The 22,046-nt window shown below is 35.8% G+C and overlaps 1 protein-coding gene across 1 annotated transcript; it reads left to right on the top strand.

The window, feature by feature from the left end:
- Positions 1-1,546: 1,546 nt before the first annotated feature.
- On the top strand, positions 1,547-4,478 carry LOC131674044 (small nuclear ribonucleoprotein-associated protein B). The gene is made up of 4 exons (XM_058952536.1): positions 1,547-1,639; positions 1,777-1,955; positions 2,890-3,427; positions 4,207-4,478. Exons 2-4 carry the CDS (start codon positions 1,953-1,955, stop codon positions 4,317-4,319), a joined length of 654 nt encoding a protein of 217 aa, XP_058808519.1. The 5' UTR covers positions 1,547-1,639; positions 1,777-1,952; the 3' UTR covers positions 4,320-4,478.
- Positions 4,479-22,046: the final 17,568 nt, after the last annotated feature.

The following is a 22,046-nucleotide window of genomic DNA, read 5'->3' as shown; positions in this document are numbered from 1 at the left end:
ATGTACTGTTCGCGGGAACAAGTATTTAAGGACTTGGCAACCTGTGGGACTCTGAACTATATGTATTTTACGCCTATCACGACATATGGTTCGCATTTCCATTTGACCTGCAGTGTGCGATTTGTGTCCAAGGGTTCTGCTGCTGAGGCTGTCCGACTATACCATAGGGTATATGGAGCCAAGTTAAACGAACTAGAAAGGATTGTCCCCCTGTCCCTGCATAACAAGAACCAGTACATTCTTCATGCACAATGCAAAAGCATTGTCATGAAGAAGGATTTCGAAGTCCATAAAAACCTATGTAACATGCAAATAGGTAAGGATTGGATGAAACATTGGCTATGTGACAAATCCTTCGAAAAACGAAGCTTTTACCTCCATCTACGTCAGTGTTAATATGAGGACTGGGTGGAACCAGAGCAGTCCGAAGAATCTATGGGCCAAAACCTGGTATTCACCACCATGCTGGAAAACATTTTGGACGAGTTGGCAGCAATGCCCATAAACGCTACCAACCTTTAACTTTAATTTTCAATCCTTAAAACTCTTTTTTTTTTCTCCTATCTTTATAAAAAAAAAAAAAAAAAAAAAATATAATAAAAAAAAAAATATATATATATATATATAATATTTACCAAATGGGTGTATAATTTATACCCATGATACCGTCCCCGAAATAAATAGTAACATTAAATAACGCGTAATAAACTACGTTACGTTAACGATTTATAAGAACGCACGTTCGGAATATTAAGTTTTAGCTAATTAAGTATATATATCCTAAATCATATATATATATACACATATATGTGTTTAACTATATACCTATCTTAAATCGGTAAGCGATCCCTATGATAACGTTTTGAATACGTTAAAATAGGAGGATAATATTATACGATTAGTGTAGAAATCAGGAATAAGACTGATAGTACACATTCGCATTACTTAACAAAACAAAATGGACCCTACCAGCAGCACGCAGCGTAAATGTTCTTTGAAATCACTCTGAAGTTCAGAACATCAGAACATTATACCTCTTTAAGGCTCCACAAAGCAAGCGAAGCAAGATTCAACACCTATAGACATCCGTGTTCTATATGTGAATACCTGTTTTCACAACCCGAGATAGTAGAATCTTCAGATTTTATAACATATAGAATTTTGATAGAGTCTAATATATATGAGACAATAGAGTGTTCTACTGTATTGTCAGGAGAAATCTATTACTGCCTAGAAAGTTATTCCGAAATAAGAGATGGCAGATTTAGACTTACCCGATGGAACCACTGTTAAAGGGTGGATACCATCTTGCTCTTTAAGTCATACACTTGTTCATACCTTTGAGATGACAGGTATAACTCTGCAGGATTTCTGCAAACAGCATAGTGGAGCAGAATTTGACTTTGAGACTTTGAAGGTTAACTTCAAGAACTACGCCCTCGTACGCGCACATATGCGCATATGTGGCGAGGGCCTCAGAGAGGAACATACGTCTAGTTCGACACTTTGCCGATACGGGGCGCTTGAACCAGTCGCTCAGATCTGGCACGCACAAAAGCATTGCGGTTAGCAATCTCAACTAATGGTGGCAGTACAGTGGCCGTAGAATTAGCGTCAGTAAATAAGCCGGGTTTGATCTGTAAGTATGACTATTAATATTTTATTAATATAAAATAATAATAATATAAAAGCTATAAATATTATATTGAAAAGTTTAAATGCAATATCTACTTTGGTAAATTAGAACTTATGATTTATCTGGTTCTTTTGTTCCAGGCTAAATTGTGGCATCAAAAATAATTTATAAAGCTAACAAACCTTAAGTAGCTGTAGTCCATCTGTAACGCAGTAAATGTATTGAAATCAAGTTTTTCTTTCATACTCGTGTATAGTGTATGAAAAATATATTCTGTTAAACATATTCCAGACAAATAAACTACAAATAATTCATCATGGTAAGTTTAAATATACTTTTTAAATTTTTTATAAGATATTAAGTTACCATATTATGTGGAAGCACTTAGCTCTTGGCGCTTAAAAAAAGAGCTGTTGGCACGTTTTTATATACATAACCTTTATTTCGTTTTTTCTGACTAATTATTTTAATTATCTGTAAATGTAATTAATAGTTTGAAATTAAAAATTAATTTCAAATGTTTAAAATTGTATCTACTGTGAATAGTTGTAAAAATATATTATTTTTCTAATTAAATTGAACTATTAAATATGAATATGTTTGTCGCAATGTCTACTTATGAAAGAGATGTTTAATTATTTTGCTGAAAAATATTTAAAATATTCAATGTTTCCATTTCATTGTAAATCATTTGTCTCTTAACTTTTTTATAAATGATTTTTATTATGTCTGTTAAAAAAAATCTTTAGAATTTGTAATTTTCCTTTAATTGACCATGTTCTTGTATGTAAATAAAAGATCGTTAATGCTTGATTGTTGTATAGATAAAATGATATTGTCTATTTCTCATTGTATATTATTATTAATATATATATGTATGTTCATTAGTTTGTTAATAATTTTTTTTTAATTAGTGATTCCAATTCTACTTAAAATTACTTTTTATAATTAATAAGAAATCATTTTTGTATAAAGGTCTAAAGCTACCTAAATAATATACTTATTAACTAAAAATATTAGAATAAGTAGTGGAATTTTAAATCAGATTGATAGTAAAATACTTGAAAGTAATGTTTACTTTTGCAAATAATATTAATGTTCTTAAAATAATTTTTAAATCTATCTTGATAAATAACAATTTCTAATTATTGTATTTTAATAAATAAATTGATAAAAATATTAAGAAATTTTAAGATAACATAAGAATTATTTGTATTATATTTTTGTACTGATATTCTATTTTAATTTTTCAGACTATCGGAAAGAATAATAAGATGTTGCAGCATATCAATTACAGGGTACGCATAATTCTTCAAGACTCAAGAACATTTATTGGGACATTTAAAGCATTTGATAAACACATGAATTTAATACTTGGAGACTGTGAAGAATTCAGAAAACTAAAACCAAAAAACACAAAACAACCAGAAAGAGAAGAGAAAAGAGTCCTAGGGTTTGTGTTACTGAGAGGAGAGAATATAGTGTCATTAACAGTTGAAGGTCCACCACCTCCAGAAGAAGGATTGCCACGAGTTCCAATTCCTGGAGCTGCTACAGGACCTGGTATGGGTCGTGCTGTTGGTCGTGGAATGCCAGCCAATATTGCTGGAATCCCAGCTGGTTTGCAAGGACCAGTCAGAGGCATTGGTGGACCGTCTCAGCAGATTATGACACCTGGAATTAGAGGTCAAGTGTCAGCACCACCTCAAATGCACAGTGGACCATCACCAGGAATGCCAGGTCCTGGAGGACCCCCGCCGGGAATGCTAGGACCACCTCCTGGAATGATGGGTGAATACCAACAATTTCATTAATCACTTATGCAAATCATTTAAGTTTTTATATAATATATACTAGCATGCAATTTATCTCTATAAATGTTCGATATGCCTTCTACATTTTTTCTCTTAATTACAAATGGTATTGATAATTAAAGTATTTTAGAAATTGATAAAAAATTCTCCATTTTACTTCTCAATTAATACTCTTATTACTTTATTAATAACCTAACTAAAATTTTTTATCACTGTTTTCGATGTACGAAAGTCCTTGTACACATGAATTCTATTATGTGTGAAATTATTTAATAGTTTTGATTCTAATTTCTCTCTTTCCCTTTCTCTATATCTTTAAACTGTTTGGCTCTTTCACTCACCATCAATAGAGTATGATGCTTTTTCCTTGCCCCCCATTTGTACTTTTCTCTTTATAAACTTCCCAGAAGCATTGACTTACAGCATTCTAAAGCTGTCAATTTTTCACTTCTATAGTATAATCTTAACTTGTCTGAAGGACTCTAATCCTATTTTTTTTATCTATAGTTTAAGATGAGTTCTGAACTACTAAAGTTGCTTTGTTAATTTTGGTTTGGTATATACACTTTTTGAAAAAAGTCATTGGTGATTGCAAAAGATTGAACCCAGGCCTTTCACATAGAGATTCTGTTCTATGAGCTTTCTTAGTTCGTTAAATTATTTAATAATTTTGTAATATTTATTCAGTTTGATTTATTTTAATATAAACTTGATCCAACTGATTTCTCATAATATATCTTTTCATAATATTTGCAGGATTACCGCCAGGTATGCCTCCAATGGGACGCCCTGGACCACCAATGGCACCACCAAATATACGAGGACCCCCTCCTGGAATGATGCGTGGAGTTCCTCCTCGACCATACTAATTTATCCTTTGCTCATTATAAAATTAGAATTCAATTCAAATATTGAAAAGTTGAGTAAATATTTTAGAGTTAATAAATTCGTGATTGCTAAAACTGGAATATTGTATTCTTCTCATTCACGCAGTGTAAATGAGTTATAAAGATATAATCAGATAAGATTCAATAAATTTTTTCATCATATCTCTTATTATTTTTTCTATCGAAAAAATACACATATCTCTAGTTGGATATTTGTAATCTTTTAGGTACAAACTTGATTATTGAGTGGATTTGTTAGTGTTATTTACACTTGTATAAGCAATTGCAAGTCTGAGGTGAATCGAAAAATTATAATAAATTAATAAGTTACAATATCGTAACATATCATGAATAAGAAAGTTAATCTTTCAATTACCAGTATAAGTCATAGACTAACAAGCGTAAGTGTAAAATAAATACAGTCATTTATTTCCTAACAGCATGCGTAAAATGTTCGTTTTCCATACTGTCACTTTCATACTTGATTTGAACAAGTTTAAATTAGTATATTTCGATACCAGTGCGATCAAAAAGTAATTTCAGCCTCGTGTGGACGTTTGCACCCGAACTAAGCGATGTGGAATCACTTTCTCGCATGTATCTAACTTTATTATTCGATACATGTGTGGAATAAAATTTTAAACATACTTGATTTCTTGAGTGTACGTAAAGTCAAGTACCCACGCACGAATGGTCGAAATTAATACATTTCGATACTGCAGTGCAAAAAAGTAATCTTAGCATCGCGTTTACGCTCGAGCGAAGCGAGAGTGAAAAGGCTACACGAAGATAGAATCGCTTTCTCGTACATGTACCTAACTTTACTTTTCAATAACATGTTTGTGGGACGAAATTTCAAGCACTTTCGATTTCTTAAGCGTGCATAAAGTCGAGTTTCCGAGCATGGAATGATGAAAAAAATGAACATCTTTGCCTCTACACCCTTTCACTCTTTCAGTCGTCTCCGCATTTCGTAATTTGTTAGGAAAAATAGTATGCGATACTTGTGCGCTCGTAATAAATGTCTTCAGGACAATTAACGTAGCTCATCTACTGTAATCACCTACTTCACGCACGCGTATCGTAACGTACACTTTTTAAATTGCTATTAATTATATATATATATATATATATATATATAAACAATTGATTATGCTCAATATTGGGAATTTCATGGTTTAACCGCATAACATAAAGTCGAAATAAGTAAAAATGATAAGCGACAAATGTAAATAAACTGTATATCACAGAAAGCACTTTTATTCGTGTATTATTACAATGATTATACGTGGTGCTATGTGATGATAAAATAGACACGATGTGTTAGATATTAAATAATATAATCACTACAGTTTGTATACGTGCGGTAGAAGTATAGCTTATAAGATTTTGAAAATGTATAATAGCCACTCGACAACAAGCGGTTGTCATATGTAACAGACAGTTGCCAAAATTTATGATACGTCTGTAACGGTTGCCGAGTTGCGTTAATTTACGATGGCATCAGATGGTATATGCAGGACAATTCAAACTACTTGAAAAAAGGACTGACGAGAAAGTCAGTTACAACTGCTGATGAAGTTAGTTGTTCGCTGTACATTAAACGAGCAACATTGCTCTTGAAATAAACCAGTATTTTTCCATCCATATTCAAATATTTATTTAAACAATCGCATCATTATTCTTACTAAAACACGAATCTTGTCTATTACGAATTAGTTTTCGTGAGAACGTACTAATGTTTAGTATAGTGATTCATATCACAGGAATTAAAATACTGATAAATATTTGAAATGAAAATTTGAATTATTATTTTTATTTTTGTTATTATTGCTGTTTTTCTTTTTATTTCTTATATGAATACTGTCTTTAGCTTTCCCAAAATGATCTTATTCAATTGTTCATAACAATTGTTCATAACACTTTTACAGAAAGTATTAATTTTAAAAAGTCCTTGTTACGTCTTGTTTTTGTGTTATAATTTGTGTATCCGCGCAAATAGCGAATTGTTTAAGGAATATTACCTTCAATAATGTGGAAACAATAAAGTTAAAAAGAATATTATTAATAAAATAAAATAATAAACAAAAATGTAACTTTAGGTAATGAGATTTTAGCTCTCATTAACTATAGATATGTTGGATGAATTCCGTAAGTTGAATTTACTATTTTTGTTCGGTTGGTGTTGTATATCAATAATAACTTGGAGATTGGAACTTAATAACAGATTTATTCATAGAAAAATACGATATGGCTCTTAGTTTTATTTTAATAAAATAATCTTGCATAGCAACGAAGAAAATAAACAAAAGTATGTTCTAATGTTTTTCAAATGTTTACAACAATACATTAAATTCCTCCCCCTTAGATAAAATATCATCTTTAATTTATTATTACAAATCAAGAATGTCCCTCGGCTTAACAATTCTAGTAGAACGTCGCAAAATGGTTGGTGCTGGTATTATAACACAGGTCTTAGGTTCTACACATTCGTTTCGTACCATTTTACAAGATTTTTAACTACTTGAATTTTCTGTAGTTTTTTCTAATTGATTATCACTCTTAACCTTTTCCAAATTATTCTCATGCACACTCAAATTATCATTATGATTCAAATCACTCTCACCAACAATAGTTTTGTTACATTTTTCTGGTGTTCGAATACTATTACTATTACTATTATTCATCGACAAATTACAAGCTCTCTACATGACGTTTCCATACTCGTTGATCATCGGTAGCAACGTTGTAAGTAACAGGACCAAGTTGCTCACTTCAGCTTTTCTCCAATTACCTTTTGCATAATCTTTAGTTATCACAACATCTTCATCGAAGCTCACGTCTCTGTTACCTTTAAAAAATTTTCTCTGATCTTGTTGCTTATGCGAAACATGATTACTAACCTTTTTTTTAAGTAAGTCCCAACAAGTACGAAATTTTCTTCCCATCTGTAATTCAGCTGGACTCATACCTGTCGTACAGTGTGGAGACGAACGATAATAGAATAAATATTTAGCAAGAGCTTCTTTTTTCGTTGAAACTTCTGAAACCAAAAGTTTAAAATTAGCCTTGAAAGTTTTTATTGCATTTTCAGTTGCTCCGTTACTGGAAGGATGGTTAAGTGCAATTCTTTGATGAATCACTTCATTAGAACACACGAAATCTTCTTACTCTTTTGAACAAAAACTCGTACCATTATCAGTAACTAATGTGTGAGGAATACCCTAAGTAGCCAAATAATTTCTAAAAACATCAATTATAGATCTTGTGTTAACATTATTCATTTCACGAATATCAATCCACTTTGAATGACTATCTAAAATTACAAGGTACATTTTTCTAAATATTTGTCCACAAAAATCTGCATACAACCGAAAATTCGGACTCTCCAGCCAACTCTAAACATGAAGTGACGCTTTTGGTGGATTTGATGCATTTTTCAAACAAAATTCACAACGTTTACATTTATCTTTGATCTGAAAATCTAACGCTGGTCACCAAATATAAGAGCAAGCCAATATTTTTATGCGTACACTACCCATGTGTAAACTGTGAAGTTCATTCAGCATTTCTTTTCTAAGAGATGCTGCACACATACATGATGACCCCACATTACACAGCCATTTTCTAAGGTTAATTCCCGTTCTTTGCTTTTGAAAATTAACAAACTATCACGCACTTCTTTAGACCAACCTTGAAATAAATATTTTGTAACTAAATTCAAAATTAGATCTTTGTCAGTCTCAGTGCGAATAGTATCTAACGAAAACGTTTTTACTCCTTCATTTACGAGAACATTTCATTCCTTTATTTACAGTTTATTACTATTCTTCATGAGCGAACGTTTGTCGATTATAGTAGATATACAATACATCTTGTCAGTAACTGAGGTTGGAGAACTTTTTTATTTTTAACAATGTGGATGTGTTTGGCAAGAGTTTGTGCGGTCAAACTACTTATACTCTAGAAAGATTTTGCAATGAAATATTTGCAAAGATATTCTATCCTATTTACTATGAGGGGCATTTTAGATTCTGCTGATATTAGGTTGTTTGGTGTGCTATTTCTGTATCCTAGTGCTGCTCTGATTGCAGTTCGCAGAATAACTTTAAGCTCTCTATCAATTCACGCCGTTTTGGAAAGTACGCAAATGAACCAAATTAGGTCTATAATTGAATACAGTTATAGACCTAATATAGCTCTTACACAAATGCAGTAGAGTTATAGGGGGTGCTTCCCACCACGTACCTCTTAAAAATTTTATCACTGTTAGGGTGAGAAGGACGAAGAGAGTGGAAGTTTAAAAATATTAGATATAAGAACGCCGGATTTATTTAACTCACAATAAAACAATTTAAAGATAACAAATAAACCGGAAAGCTCGGAATCAAAGTAAGTTTACAATTAAAACTAACGATACAAATTACATTTATAAAGATTCGAAATCTCAATCGCAAACTAAATTAGTCAAAATTAAGAAAGGATTAACGTTATGTCGGCACGGAAATCGTATCTCTAAATTTTACAAAGTCCAATTAACGGAAGTACAAATAACGCACGCGAGCTCAACGATAAGCGACTTGCCTTTTTAAGAGCCGGGTCTAGAATGATTGAAACGCGTCGCCGCGCCAGCTGAGTCCGATGCAAAAAGTTTTTTCTTATCTCAATTCCCTTTCCTCGCACGAAGGTCGAAGGCGTGAACTTATTGACCTCCTGCCAATGGGGTTTCATTATTCACGTATCAACTGCTCCTTACTCCAGTTGATTGGCTCGAGTCGAAATCTGTGATGATTCCGACCGCGCGCTAAAGATTGTGCCGTGTTTTGGTGGCTCGTGTTGCGTTGTTTGATATTGCCGGCTTTCGGCTCAAACAACGGGGGTGACGGACGCTCAATGTCCGTCGTCGGCAATCAACTTTGATAGGTAACCTTTCAACCAGTGTGATTGCCACAATGCATTTGCCATCTTTTTTAGCGATGTATGTATTTTGGCGAGTTTGGAGGCAGTGATCATAGCAATGTTAAATAGTAAAATTTGATTCTAAATCGTAACTCAGCTTGATGCGGCGCACGCTTCTCTCACACGCTTATTTGAAAGTAAACAATATTCGTAATGTTGCTTAAGTTTCGAGTTTCGAAGAGGCTATAATTGAATTTAAACAAAGGGACCAACCGACAAATATCGGCAGATAAAAGATTCTTTTAGAAATAAGAGTGTCGATGCCGCGACGCATGGTCAGTCGATCTTGATTTCGAGTTCGATATCGCACGCGCGCATCGATTAGCAAAACAGTAATGAAATGATCTAAGCGCAATGTCTTTGACCGAAAATTGTTTGAGAGCGTATTTCAAAATAAATCCGTAACAATCACGTTTGAAGCTTTCAAGCATTATTTGATAATCGATTTGGTTTGCCGTATGAATGAGAGTTTGTAGTCAAAAATACCTCCAAGAAAACGAACTGTTTCACATGATTTTAATTAACATCCGTCTAAGTTAATGTCAATCGTTCCAGGTAGGATATTTTTGTTATTGAAGTGCATGAACTTAGTCTTGTGCACTGTAAATTCCAAATTGATTACATCTAAATTTATTTTAATTTTTTTTATGGCATTAGTTAAAATTCGTTTACCCCTTTTAACTGAACTGCATTTGATATAAAGAGCAATGTAGTCCGCAAATTGGGTTACATTAACGCTTTTTTGTAGACCTGTGAGTATTTTCGCTACATATAATATATGCAATAGAGGGCTCAAAACACCTCCTTGAGGAACTCCCTTGACGTAAAGTCGATAGTCATTTTGTAGTATTTCGATAAAAATAAATCTGCCATAAGTTAAAAATTTGATAAAACTTACAGTTTTTTCGAACAATTAATTTCAGCTAATTTTATTAACAAAATGTCAATATTTATACTATCGAAGGCCCCTTGAACGTCAAGGAAAGCCGCCAGATGTTTTTTCTCTATGAACGTCTTATCAATTTTGAGGGTCAGTGTAATGAGGTTGCCGGCACAAGATTTGTTTTTAAGAAATCCACTTTGACTATTGGGTAACAAAAGCTTCTCCTACTCCTTGGTTAGATATCGTCAGCACTTTCTCGTTGGCAACAAAGGAGCTTCCCAGGCCCAGTTGGAACTTTTTAAATTAAAAGTATTTTTTTCATATTTAAATTTTTTAGTGTTTATTCCAACAGTTATTGGATAGTGGTCAGAACCCAAAAGCTCATCCTTGACACAAACAGTAGTGTTACAACTTAGCTCGGGTGTTATTATTAAATCGATATTAAAAAAGTAACTACGATGGATATCTACGTATGTTTTTATATCAAAATTATGTAAATAAGCTCATGGGACTCTATAAGCATTCGCAATTGTCATCAGTTTCATGACAATTCCAGGCTATATTGTGTGCGTTGAAATCGCCAACAAGCAAGAATTGAGAGCGATTGATTACGTTATTTAGTAAAGAATCCCATTTTCTCTGAGTCAATGTACGGCCAGAGATAACAAGCGATAATGTCTATCGGCGAACTTACATTGTTTATACATATACCATACAACTCTACCGTGTTATCAGGAGTCACCAGATCTTGAATTTTGTAGAATGCAAGGTTCTTTCGGACTAGAAACAGTATTCCTCCTGTTTTGTCAGCTGTCTATCTTTTCTTACTCGTAAAAATGCAGGGTGCTGTATTGTATGTTTTCCTTTTAGCCACTATTCCATACAGATAAAAATATCTACTTCTTTCAAAATAAGATCAATTTCAGTTTTTCTTTTTATAAAGCTTTTAGTATTCCAATAGACGATTTTAATATTAAAGTTCTTTAATTTTTGATCCATTTTTTTTACACCTCTGAAACTTCATCCGCACTAGATTCATCGTTACCTTGCATTTCTCGTTTTTCAAACTTACATTGGTTTTCTTTGAGAGAATTTTTCTTTTTTATTTTTTTAATTATTTTGTTTATTCTTGAATTTAGATTTTTTTTCTATAATCATATCTCACGTTTTTTTAGCAACGAAATTAAGCCAGTCGTATCCTTTGTATATTTGTCAGCTTCACCAGCAAAATTTTTGTTTGCATGTGACGTGACTAAAAACTTTACAAAGTCTTCAAAGCTTAGTTATCAAAACAGTTTTCCAACAAATTATTTTTCATATACAAATTAAGACGTATCACATCAAAGAAATTTAATTTTAACGAACTAGAAATTACATGAAAATAATTTATTACACCTCATAAAATTACACATTTATATGTACTTAGTACTTTATAAAAGTAACTTATCGCTTAACAATTGTTTTTCATTAACACTAAATTTTTGTAATGCGGTTCGCCGTAAATGTAATTACCAAGAGAAACTGATTATTTATAAAAAAATCTGCTTATTTATTATTATCGTATATTTAAATGTGATCATACTTTATGATATGATAAATAATATTTTTATTGTTAATTTATTTAAATTAACATTGGTTTTGTAACAGACACGATCGGCGCACAATGCACTGCGCAATGTCCAAGTGCGCATGACCAGCATCATCACAATAAGGCTCCAGGAGGGTATGTTATTGGAATTGGGTTGTGTTTTCTGGGATGCCCACCACGTGCACCGATTTTTACTGTTGACGGCTGACACCGGGGCTATACCCCGCACCGGACCCCCCTCTCATCCGCCAAACTATCGGCGGCGGAGCGGGCGAGGGAGCTGCTTCGGAGGTCCCATAACCATAGGACCTCCGATGACGTGGTCGACACGGACCTACGCCTGGTCGTGACGTCACCAGCGAGTTTCGTCAGAGGTTTCTAATTCTGTCGGTTAATTTATTGATTAAATTTAACGGGGTATTTGTCGCTCGCTATTATAATGGGGGTTAGTCAGTCGCATGCGAATTTTTATAATTCGGTATTTCTTTCATGTTCATTTTCTAATTATAATTTTAATTTTAGTTCGTTGTGAATAAATATATAATGTACGTCGTCTCAATTGTAGCGGGAGTAATAGGGAATCTCATTAATACTGTTATGGATTCTGGGCTAGTGAGATGGCTCTTGTGGTTATCAATCTTTTGTGGTGTCTTACGCATCTTGTGCTTCATAAGTTTTGTAATCATGATCCTAAAGGCTAGACTTTGGATGGTGTTTTGTAAACCTGATACAATAAGAGACTATCAGTCAGTCCTACTCAGCAAATGTCTAGAGTTAAGCAACAATCAAATAGTGTAATCAAAGATATAAAGAAAACATCCTGCAGTTGTCTCTATATCTATTGGCTACTCTCTTAACTAGCTGTCTATCGATGATAGCATATGATTGCACTAAGCCAAGGATATCACATCGATACTCTATTAAGACAGATGTAAAGTGCAAGAGCACCAATTATGGAGACTACCAGTCCTCCCCCTGGGAAGGTACCATTCTCCAGTTACCTAAGGAGATAAGGAAAGAGCACAGAACATGCTCACTTAGGCTCCTCTCTAGGATGATGTACTGCACTTATTATAGGAACCCTACTCAGTTAGAACTGAATTCAGATGACATCTTCCTGGTCAATCACCAGATCAGTGAGCAAGATAGTCTAGATGCCTGGAACAAGAGTGTCTTTCAGTAAATGTGGCTCAAGATACCCCTGAAGGCACCCGGAGTCACTAAGATACTGATAGGAGCTGATTTAGATGCAGAGGGATTCTGCAAGACATCCAAGGAGATAACCAAGGTGGTGAAGGGGTATCTGGACCTACTATGGTCCACAGTAGTGGATTTCCCTGATCTTAAGGTTAACCTAGCAGTGAGGTAGATAGATGGTGAAATATTGGAGTGGAATGCCGGAAGAGGCTCTTCCAAGACAGCTAGTGGAATACTGGCCTTGAGCAACATTCCTGTCACACACACCTGCAGCTGGTCTATTCTATACCAGGGGAGTAGGGAGATGCTGTTCAATCAGAAAGCTGATCGGTATTTAGCAGTAAGAGAACTGAGCAGTGGATTCAAGCTAACCTCTTAGATAACTGTGTGTGGTTTAAAGGTACTTCAGACCGAAGATAAGAGTGACTTCATAGTGAATTCTACTGCTATAGATATACCATGGTTGGACAATAACTTTGATGGGAGACTTAGTAGTGTGATATCATCTGGTCTACTAGTACTCAATCTTATGGTGCAGTCTAGTATATAAAGTACAGGAAGAACCATTATGGAAAATCAATGTATACTAAAGTATATGGTCAGACAAAACACAATACAACTAGCAATTAAACATCCAACTGCTGCTGCCCATGCTTTAACGGGATCTTTAGGTTGGATCCTGATAGTTGCAGGAGAAAGTGTTGTACTCAAGAGATGCAGGGAGGTAGAGGTACAGTTGGCCCCCTCTGATGTGTGCCACACAAACATCCCTATCAAGATAGTGAACTCATCTACTAGTGTGTTTGCAGACCCTATCACCAGAGTAATCAAGATGTCTAGCCACACTATTGACTGCAAAGATAAATCTAACCTTATCTTCAAGATTTGTAGCACTTATTATCAAATGACTCCTGACCCTAAAGTAGCACTGGTAGTGGACCCCTCCCCAGTCGGCTACAACAAGCGAACATGTCATGTACTAGACCAAGTGAAGGATTGTATCCATAAGAGGTTATCTACCACATTGAGTCATCATTGGATCATGTGTGCAGGAAAGAAGAGATAGAATGGCAATTAGTCAAAATAGGAGGAGATAACTTTAGAACAGTACATGATGGAGTGGGTGGGATGAGGTGGACAGACCAGCGTCCACTTCTTCCGGGTCCGGTTGGGACCGAAACCCAACACAGGAGCCCCGCCGCCAAGATCAAGCAGCCTAGCTGAGCTCGTACCCTCGGGAGACGGAGGACCCTCCACCATCTTACCTGGAGGCAACCCGATGCCGAGCTTAATACCGGGAAAGGTCGGAGAGGGAGAGGCCTGACGGCTGACACCGGAGCTATACCCCGCACCGGACCCCCCGCTTCATCCGCCAGACTATCGGTGGAGGAGCGGACGAGGGAGCTGCTTCGGAGGTCCTATAACCATAGGACCTCCGATGACGAGGTCGACACGGACCTACGCCTGGTCGTGACGTCACCAGCGAGTTTCGTCAGAGGTTCGAATTCTGTCGGTTCATTTATTGATTAAATTTAACGGGGTATTTGTCGCTCGCTATTATAATAGGGGGTGTCAATAGTCAAAAAAGGAGTGGAATCACCAGATCAGTGAGCAAGATTGTCTAGATGCCTGGAACAAGGGTGTCTCACGACCACGTGTTGCCGACCGGCGGAAGAAAAACGAAAAACTTCACTGGGAAATGCAACGGAAATGCATGTTGATTACACATGCAAATCCGTTACACTCCCAGACACCAACACCAACACTCATAGAGCACTGACACCCCTGGGGCGAGCAGAAAATCGCCGATGAGGTGGCAGCCGGCAATCAGCTGTGTCGGGCTGCCGAACACCATCGCCGACATCCTGAGCGCCACACACACTCACAACGGTGACCATATATATATATATGGTGACCATATATATATATACAAATACCCGGGAATACGTCACTTAACCGACACGGGAGCGCCCCAGGAGGCGCTCCAACGACCATTACGGGAACATGAGGTGTACACGCGAGAAACCGAGCGGCAATTTTGAAGCGCCGAGATGAACTGAGCATGAGCATGCGAGACCTACTGAGAGCGAGCAAGACAGACTGAGACAGAGCGAGCGAGCGAGACAGAGCGAGCGAGATAAACTAAATAAGAGCGAGCAAAACAGACTGAGAGCGAGCGAGCGAAACAGAGCGAGCGAAATAGACTAAACAAGAGCGAGCGATACAAATTACATGAAATGATGAATAGAATTATATGTAAATGCGAAGATAGGGGCGCTACAATTGAGACGACGTACATTATATATTTATTCACAACGAACTAAAATTAAAATTATAACACAGGCCGACAAAAAATTTTACCAAGAACCCGAGTATAGTTTTCCGAAGGTTTTTTGCGCGCTGAATCCGAATCCGAGGTCAGAATTACTCTGGTGGCTCCGGTTTTCGAGATATCCTAACCTTAAAGTGCAAAAAACGCGATTTTTTCCTATATTTGAGGTTATGTAGCAAAGAAAAGAAATTTTTTTTCAAAAAACTGTATACATCAAATTAAAGTATGAGTTTTCTTCTTTCAAATGCCGTTGAGTATGCTCGGATATCTTTTTTTTTCACGAAGTTACACAAATTTGAAATAAAAAGCACTTGGCTAACTTGCTCTACCCAGCGTCATGTGGGTGTGCCTGCTTAGGGGTTGGGAGGGCTGGTTTTAAAGGGTTGAGGAGGTATTTGGGGATGAAGCCTATCTAGATCATATTAGTACGCATACCTGTGATTAGAAAATGAGTTTTTTTATCAAAAAGCAGTTAATTAAACTTGCTCTACCCAGGGATATGTGGGTGAGCCTGTTTAGGGGTTGGCAGGGGTGGTTTCTACCCGTAAGAGAGCATTTTGTAAATAGAAGCACGATGCTCACAATATTTTTTAGTGTTTTGTCATATTTCCAAGTTTGGTTTAAATTGGTGAGTGGCTCTTTAATATGGTTACTTGTTAGATAGCTTGGGCTGAATGATGTGGTGCTTTTTAAATTTATAAAATTTGAAATTTTCAAATTTGTGTAACTTCGTGAAAAAAAAAAGATATCCGAGCATACTCAACGGCATTTGAAAGAAGAAAACTCATACTTTAATTTGATGTATACAGTTTTTTGAAAAAAAATTTCTTTTCTTTGCTACATAACCTCAAATATAGGCAAAAATCGCGTTTTTTGCACTTTAAGGTTAGGATATCTCGAAAACCGGAGCCACCAGAGTAATTCTGACCTCGGATTCGGATTCAGCGCGCAAAAAACCTTCGGAAAACTATACTCGGGTTCTTGGTAAAATATTTTTGTCAAATTCTGTCGGCCTGTGTAATTAGAAAATGAACATGAAAGAAATACCGAATTATAAAAATTCGCATGCGACCGACACACCCCCCATTATAATAGCGAGCGACAAATACCCCATTAAATTTATTCAATAAATAAACCGACAGAATTCGAACCTCTGACGAAACTCGCTGGTGACGTCACGACCAGGCGTAGATCCGTGTCGACCTTGTCATCGGAGGTCCTATGGTTATGGGACCTCCGAAGCAGCTCCCTCGCCCGCTCCTCCACCGATAGTCTGGCGGATGAAGCGGGGGATCCGGTGCGGGGTATAGCTCCGGTGTCAGCCGTCAAGCCTCTCCCTCTCCGACCTTTCCCGGTATTGAGCTCGGCCTCGGGTTGCCTCCAGGTAAGACGGTGGAGGGTCCTCCGTCTCTCGAGGGTACGAGCTAGGCTGCCTGATCTTGGCGGCGGGGCTCCTGTGTTGGGTTTCGGTCCCAACCGGACCCGGAAGAAGTGGACGCTGGTCTGTCCACCTCATCCCACCCACTCCATCATGTACTGTTCTAAAGTCATCTCCTCCTATTTTGACTAATTGCCTTTCTATCTCTTCTTTCCTGCTCACATGATCCAATGATGACTCAATGTGGTAGATAACCTCTTCTGGATACAATCCTTCACTTGGTCTAGTACATGACATGTTCGCTTGTTGTAGCCGACTGGGGAGGGGCTCCACGACCAGTGCTACTTTAGGGTCAGGAGTCATTTGATAATAAGTGCTACAAATCTTGAAGATAAGGTTAGATTCATCTTTGCAGTCAATAGTGTGGCTGGACATCTTGATTACTCTGGTGATAGGGTCTGCAAACACACTAGTAGATGAGTTCACTATCTTGATAGGGATGTTTGTGTGGCACACATCAGAGGGGGCCAACTGTACCTCTACCTCCCTGCATCTCTTGAGTACAACACTTTCTCCTGCAACTATCAGGATCCAACCCAAAGATCCCGTTAAAGCATGGGCAGCAGCAGTTGGATGTTTAATTGCTAGTTGCATTGTGTTTTGTCTGACCATATACTCTAGTATACATTGATTTTCCATAATGGTTCTTCCTGTACTTTATATACTAGACTGCACCATAAGATTGAGTACTAGTAGACCAGATGATATCACACTACTAAGTCTCCCATCAAAGTTATTGTCCAACCATGGTATATCTATAGCAGTAGAATTCACTATGAAGTCACTCTTATCTTCGGTCTGAAGTACCTTTAAACCACACACAGTTATCTAAGAGGTTAGCTTGAATCCACTGCTCAGTTCTCTTACTGCTAAATACCGATCAGCTTTCTGATTGAACAGCATCTCCCTACTCCCCTGGTATAGAATAGACCAGCTGCAGGTGTGTGTGACAGGAATGTTGCTCAAGGCCAGTATTCCACTAGCTGTCTTGGAAGAGCCTCTTCCGGCATTCCACTCCAATATTTCACCATCTATCTACCTCACTGCTGGGTTAACCTTAAGATCAGGGAACTCCACTACTGTGGACCATAGTAGGTCCAGATACCCCTTCACCACCTTGGTTATCTCCTTGGATGTCTTGCGGAATCCCTCTGCATCTAAATCAGCTCCTATCAGTATCTTAGTGACTCCGGGTACCTTCACGGGTATCTTGAGCCACATTTACTGAAAGACACCCTTGTTCCAGGCATCTAGACTATCTTGCTCACTGATCTGGTGATTGACCAGGAAGATATCATCTGAATTCAGTTCTAACTGAGTAGGGTTCCTATAATAAGTGCAGTACATCATCCTAGAGAGGAGCCTAAGTGAGCATGTTCTGTGCTCTTTCCTTATCTCCTTAGGTAACTGGAGAATGGTACCTTCCCAGGGGGAGGACTGGTAGTCTCCATAATTGGTGCTCTTGCACTTTACATCTGTCTTAATAGAGTATCGATGTGATATCCTTGGCTTAGTGCAATCATATGCTATCATCGATAGACAGCTAGTTAAGAGAGTAGCCAATAGATATAGAGACAACTGCAGGATGTTTTCTTTATATCTTTGATTACACTATTTGATTGTTGCTTAACTCTAGACATTTGCTGAGTAGGACTGACTGATAGTCTCTTACTGTATCAGGTTTACAAAACACCATCCAAAGTCTAGCCTTTAGGATCATGATTACAAAACTTATGAAGCACAAGATGCGTAAGACACCACAAAAGATTGATAACCACAAGAGCCATCTCACTAGCCCAGAATCCATAACAGTATTAATGAGATTCCCTATTACTCCCGCTACAATTGAGACGACGTACATTATATATTTATTCACAACGAACTAAAATTAAAATTATAATTAGAAAATGAACATGAAAGAAATACCGAATTATAAAAATTCGCATGCGACCGACTAACCCCCATTATAATAGCGAGCGACAAATACCCCGTTAAATTTAATCAATAAATTAACCGACAGAATTAGAAACCTCTGACGAAACTCGCTGGTGACGTCACGACCAATAAGCGAATTAGAATAAAATTTGATTTCCGTCTGGATAGAAAAATAGATAAGAGTAGGGGTAGATCTTTCCCATCAATTAATGATAGCTATCTTAGTGGGGGGTGAGAGAGGGTAAATAACGACGAAGGTAGCTATTGCGAGTGTTAGGATCAGACGAAAGAGAAATAGTCATTAATTAATTCGCGCTAACCTTTCGCCAAAATAGTAATTTATTGCGAATATTGGGAGTAGATGAATTAAAACTCGTAATTTAAAGTATTCGCGCTAACTTTTGGCCAAAATAGTAATTTATTGCGAATATTGGAAGTGGACGAATTGAAACCCGTGAATTAATTATTTGCGCTGACTCTTCCGCCATTTTCGTCAATTAAAGACCGACCGGAAGAATATTAGTTTCGACTATTTCGTAGTCTCATAATTATACAGAATCATACTGACCTTAATTAATCCGACCACCTGCTTATGCATTATAAAATAAGCCAATAAAAGTGATCAATTGTTCTTTACATAAATTTTACTTTTGTCACCCTGCCTTATTTGCATGCTGATTATTTTCAGCCGCGAGCGGTTATATTCGGGTAACGCTGATTCGTTATATTTTCGGGTCCCACGATAGGTAACATACGCGCGAATTCGAACGGACTTTCGACCTGAAATCTGAGCTGCCGGCATATCATAAGCGAGGAGACAAAGGGGAAACGAATTGTTGGACACCGAGGCCTGGAGAAGAGGAGATCGCGAGTACTCGCCTGTTTGCCCATCCGGTGCAGTCGCCGTGAAAGCAAATCGGGATACGCGACGACCGATAGGCCCTACCCCCGACGATCGCCTTAATTAGACGGCGGTCTGGCGCCCTAAAAATCCGGGAGTAATGAGCCGGCCAGGCCTTGTGGCGGAAGAAATTCGGTAACGCGGTTAAAACCCCCGAAATTTCCCAATTTCTGTAATGTGGTTCGCCGTAAATGTAATTACCAAGAGAAACTGATTATTTATAAAAAAATCTGCTTATTTATTATTATCGTATATTTAAATGTGATCATACTTTATGATATGATAAATAATATTTTTATTGTTAATTTATTTAAATTAACATTGGTTTTGTAACAGACACGATCGGCGCACAATGCACTGCGCAATGTCCAAGTGCGCATGACCAGCATCATTACAATAAGGCTCCAGGAGGGTATGTTATTGGAATTGGGTTGTGTTTTCTGGGATGCCCGCCACGTGCACCGGTTTTTAACTACCGTCTGTCACGACATCATTAAGAAATCTAATCGCGCACTAAATTCAATAACAGTGAGGATACTTTCCTTGCATAAATTTGAAAAATTCAGAACATCATTACGAATTGTATAATAAGTAATGTGGTATAAATTAAATTTTAAGAAATTGTGTTAAGATATAACTAAATTTATGTTAAATAAGTGGAAAGCAAAGCGATGCGACGCAAGACCTGGAATACGACTGAACTGAGTTACTTAATTGAAACTCACCAGAAACACAGTATAAAAGACCAAGTAATCAATGATATCGCATACTGCAAATCGTCATACTTTGTGTTAACGACGTACTCAGTCTTTGCAAATAAATACTTTGTCGTAAATTAATTCTTACACGTTTAAGCAGTAATTTTAATGCTGTTTTCCAAAAAATAAATATAGTGAATCAAGAAACAACCTAGGAAAGCTTCAAGATTCATATAATGCGTATTAAATGACTTATGCTGTAGGTTACTGTACTGAACATTCAGAAACTTCCTCTACTTATTTCTGAAAAAAGAAAAGCATTTCAATGAGCTTTCATAGTTGGGATATATATATATATATATGGCAAGTATCCTATGCTACCCGTGAACACAAATTATCTATGTAAACAAAAAATGTTGTTTACAAGACATTACAGTTATAAGTTGACTACGCTATTTCAATAAATATTCCAAGCATTGATAGATTATTAGAAAAAAGATATTATATTTATATGATATTTTTTTCGATATTTCCAAATGACAACAAATATAAATTACGATAAATGTATGTGTAAATAAATGAATAGTACAATTAAAATGAAATTGTTTTATTTAACTTATACACATAATGTTTGTAACCACGAAAACTGAAATTACACCAATGGATTTAGTAATAGTTGTAACTATAAATGATTAAATATTTGAAAAATGTATTAGTATAGTTGACATAAATTTAAAATGAATTGATTGATTTAATATCATACAAACCTCAAAATAAAAACTGACTGATACCTCAAGAGGGAAATTAATTAAACTTTGGTCTATGCAAAAGTTTAGGGTCAAATAAACAAAAAAGGCAATAAAAGATCAATAGATTATCACTATAAAATATTGTACAATGATTATTAACTAAAAAATTAATTTTATTAAGTTACGTAAAATATTGGAAAATGGTTTGGAAATACACTAATTATTACAACCATGAACGTCTACTAAAGTATATTAAGTACATGTTATTTACATCATAAAAAATTATAATGTTTTTAGAACTTATATTACATTTTTTAACTTATTTTTCAAACTTTGACACGAAAATTTTTCAACACAAAACATCAGATGATTAAAGCTTAATACTTTATTTATAACATTTTTTAATCATGAGTATCTATGTAACTCCGTATTTATTAACTAATAAATAATATTATCGGTTATATCTCATATCAAATCAAAGGAATATTTATATCTATATTAATTTTTAGAATTTTCAATTTCGACAATAAAAGCTCTAATCTATACTTGTGCATTAAAATGAATGCGAAAAAAAAATGAGCGGCAAAGCGCGCTAGATATGACTAGTATTTAAAAAGCTAGGATTTTAAATTGAATTATTGTATAATTTATCATAACTCATGTTTTATATAAATAGAACTTATAACTTTTTCTTTATATGTTACAACACGTATTTATATTTATGTATTTTTGTCATGCTCATTAGTTCCATACTTGTAAAATCCAAGATTTAAATATATAATACAAGTTAATATGTGCATTCTAAATATTGATAGTCCTGTCGGTTTCACTAGTCGTATAAATCCACCTACGGGATAAATAAGGTTTCAAATAGGCTTTCAACAAACTAAATAAATTCCAAATGACACTCAAGTACATCAGTCGATCAGATTTAATCTTGTTTAGCAGGTCGCCTATAAGCTTTTATATAAGGTATATAATGTATAAGCCTACTATAATACTATAAGACAGAAATTAATATACTTCTGA

This window comes from Phymastichus coffea, unplaced genomic scaffold, assembly GCF_024137745.1.
Source record: "Phymastichus coffea isolate CEN01 unplaced genomic scaffold, Cenicafe_Pcof_1.1 PCOF00001, whole genome shotgun sequence".
Taxonomy (NCBI): domain Eukaryota; kingdom Metazoa; phylum Arthropoda; class Insecta; order Hymenoptera; family Eulophidae; genus Phymastichus; species Phymastichus coffea.
Note: the sequence above shows the minus strand (reverse complement) of the source record. Positions and strands in the feature narration are given on the sequence as shown.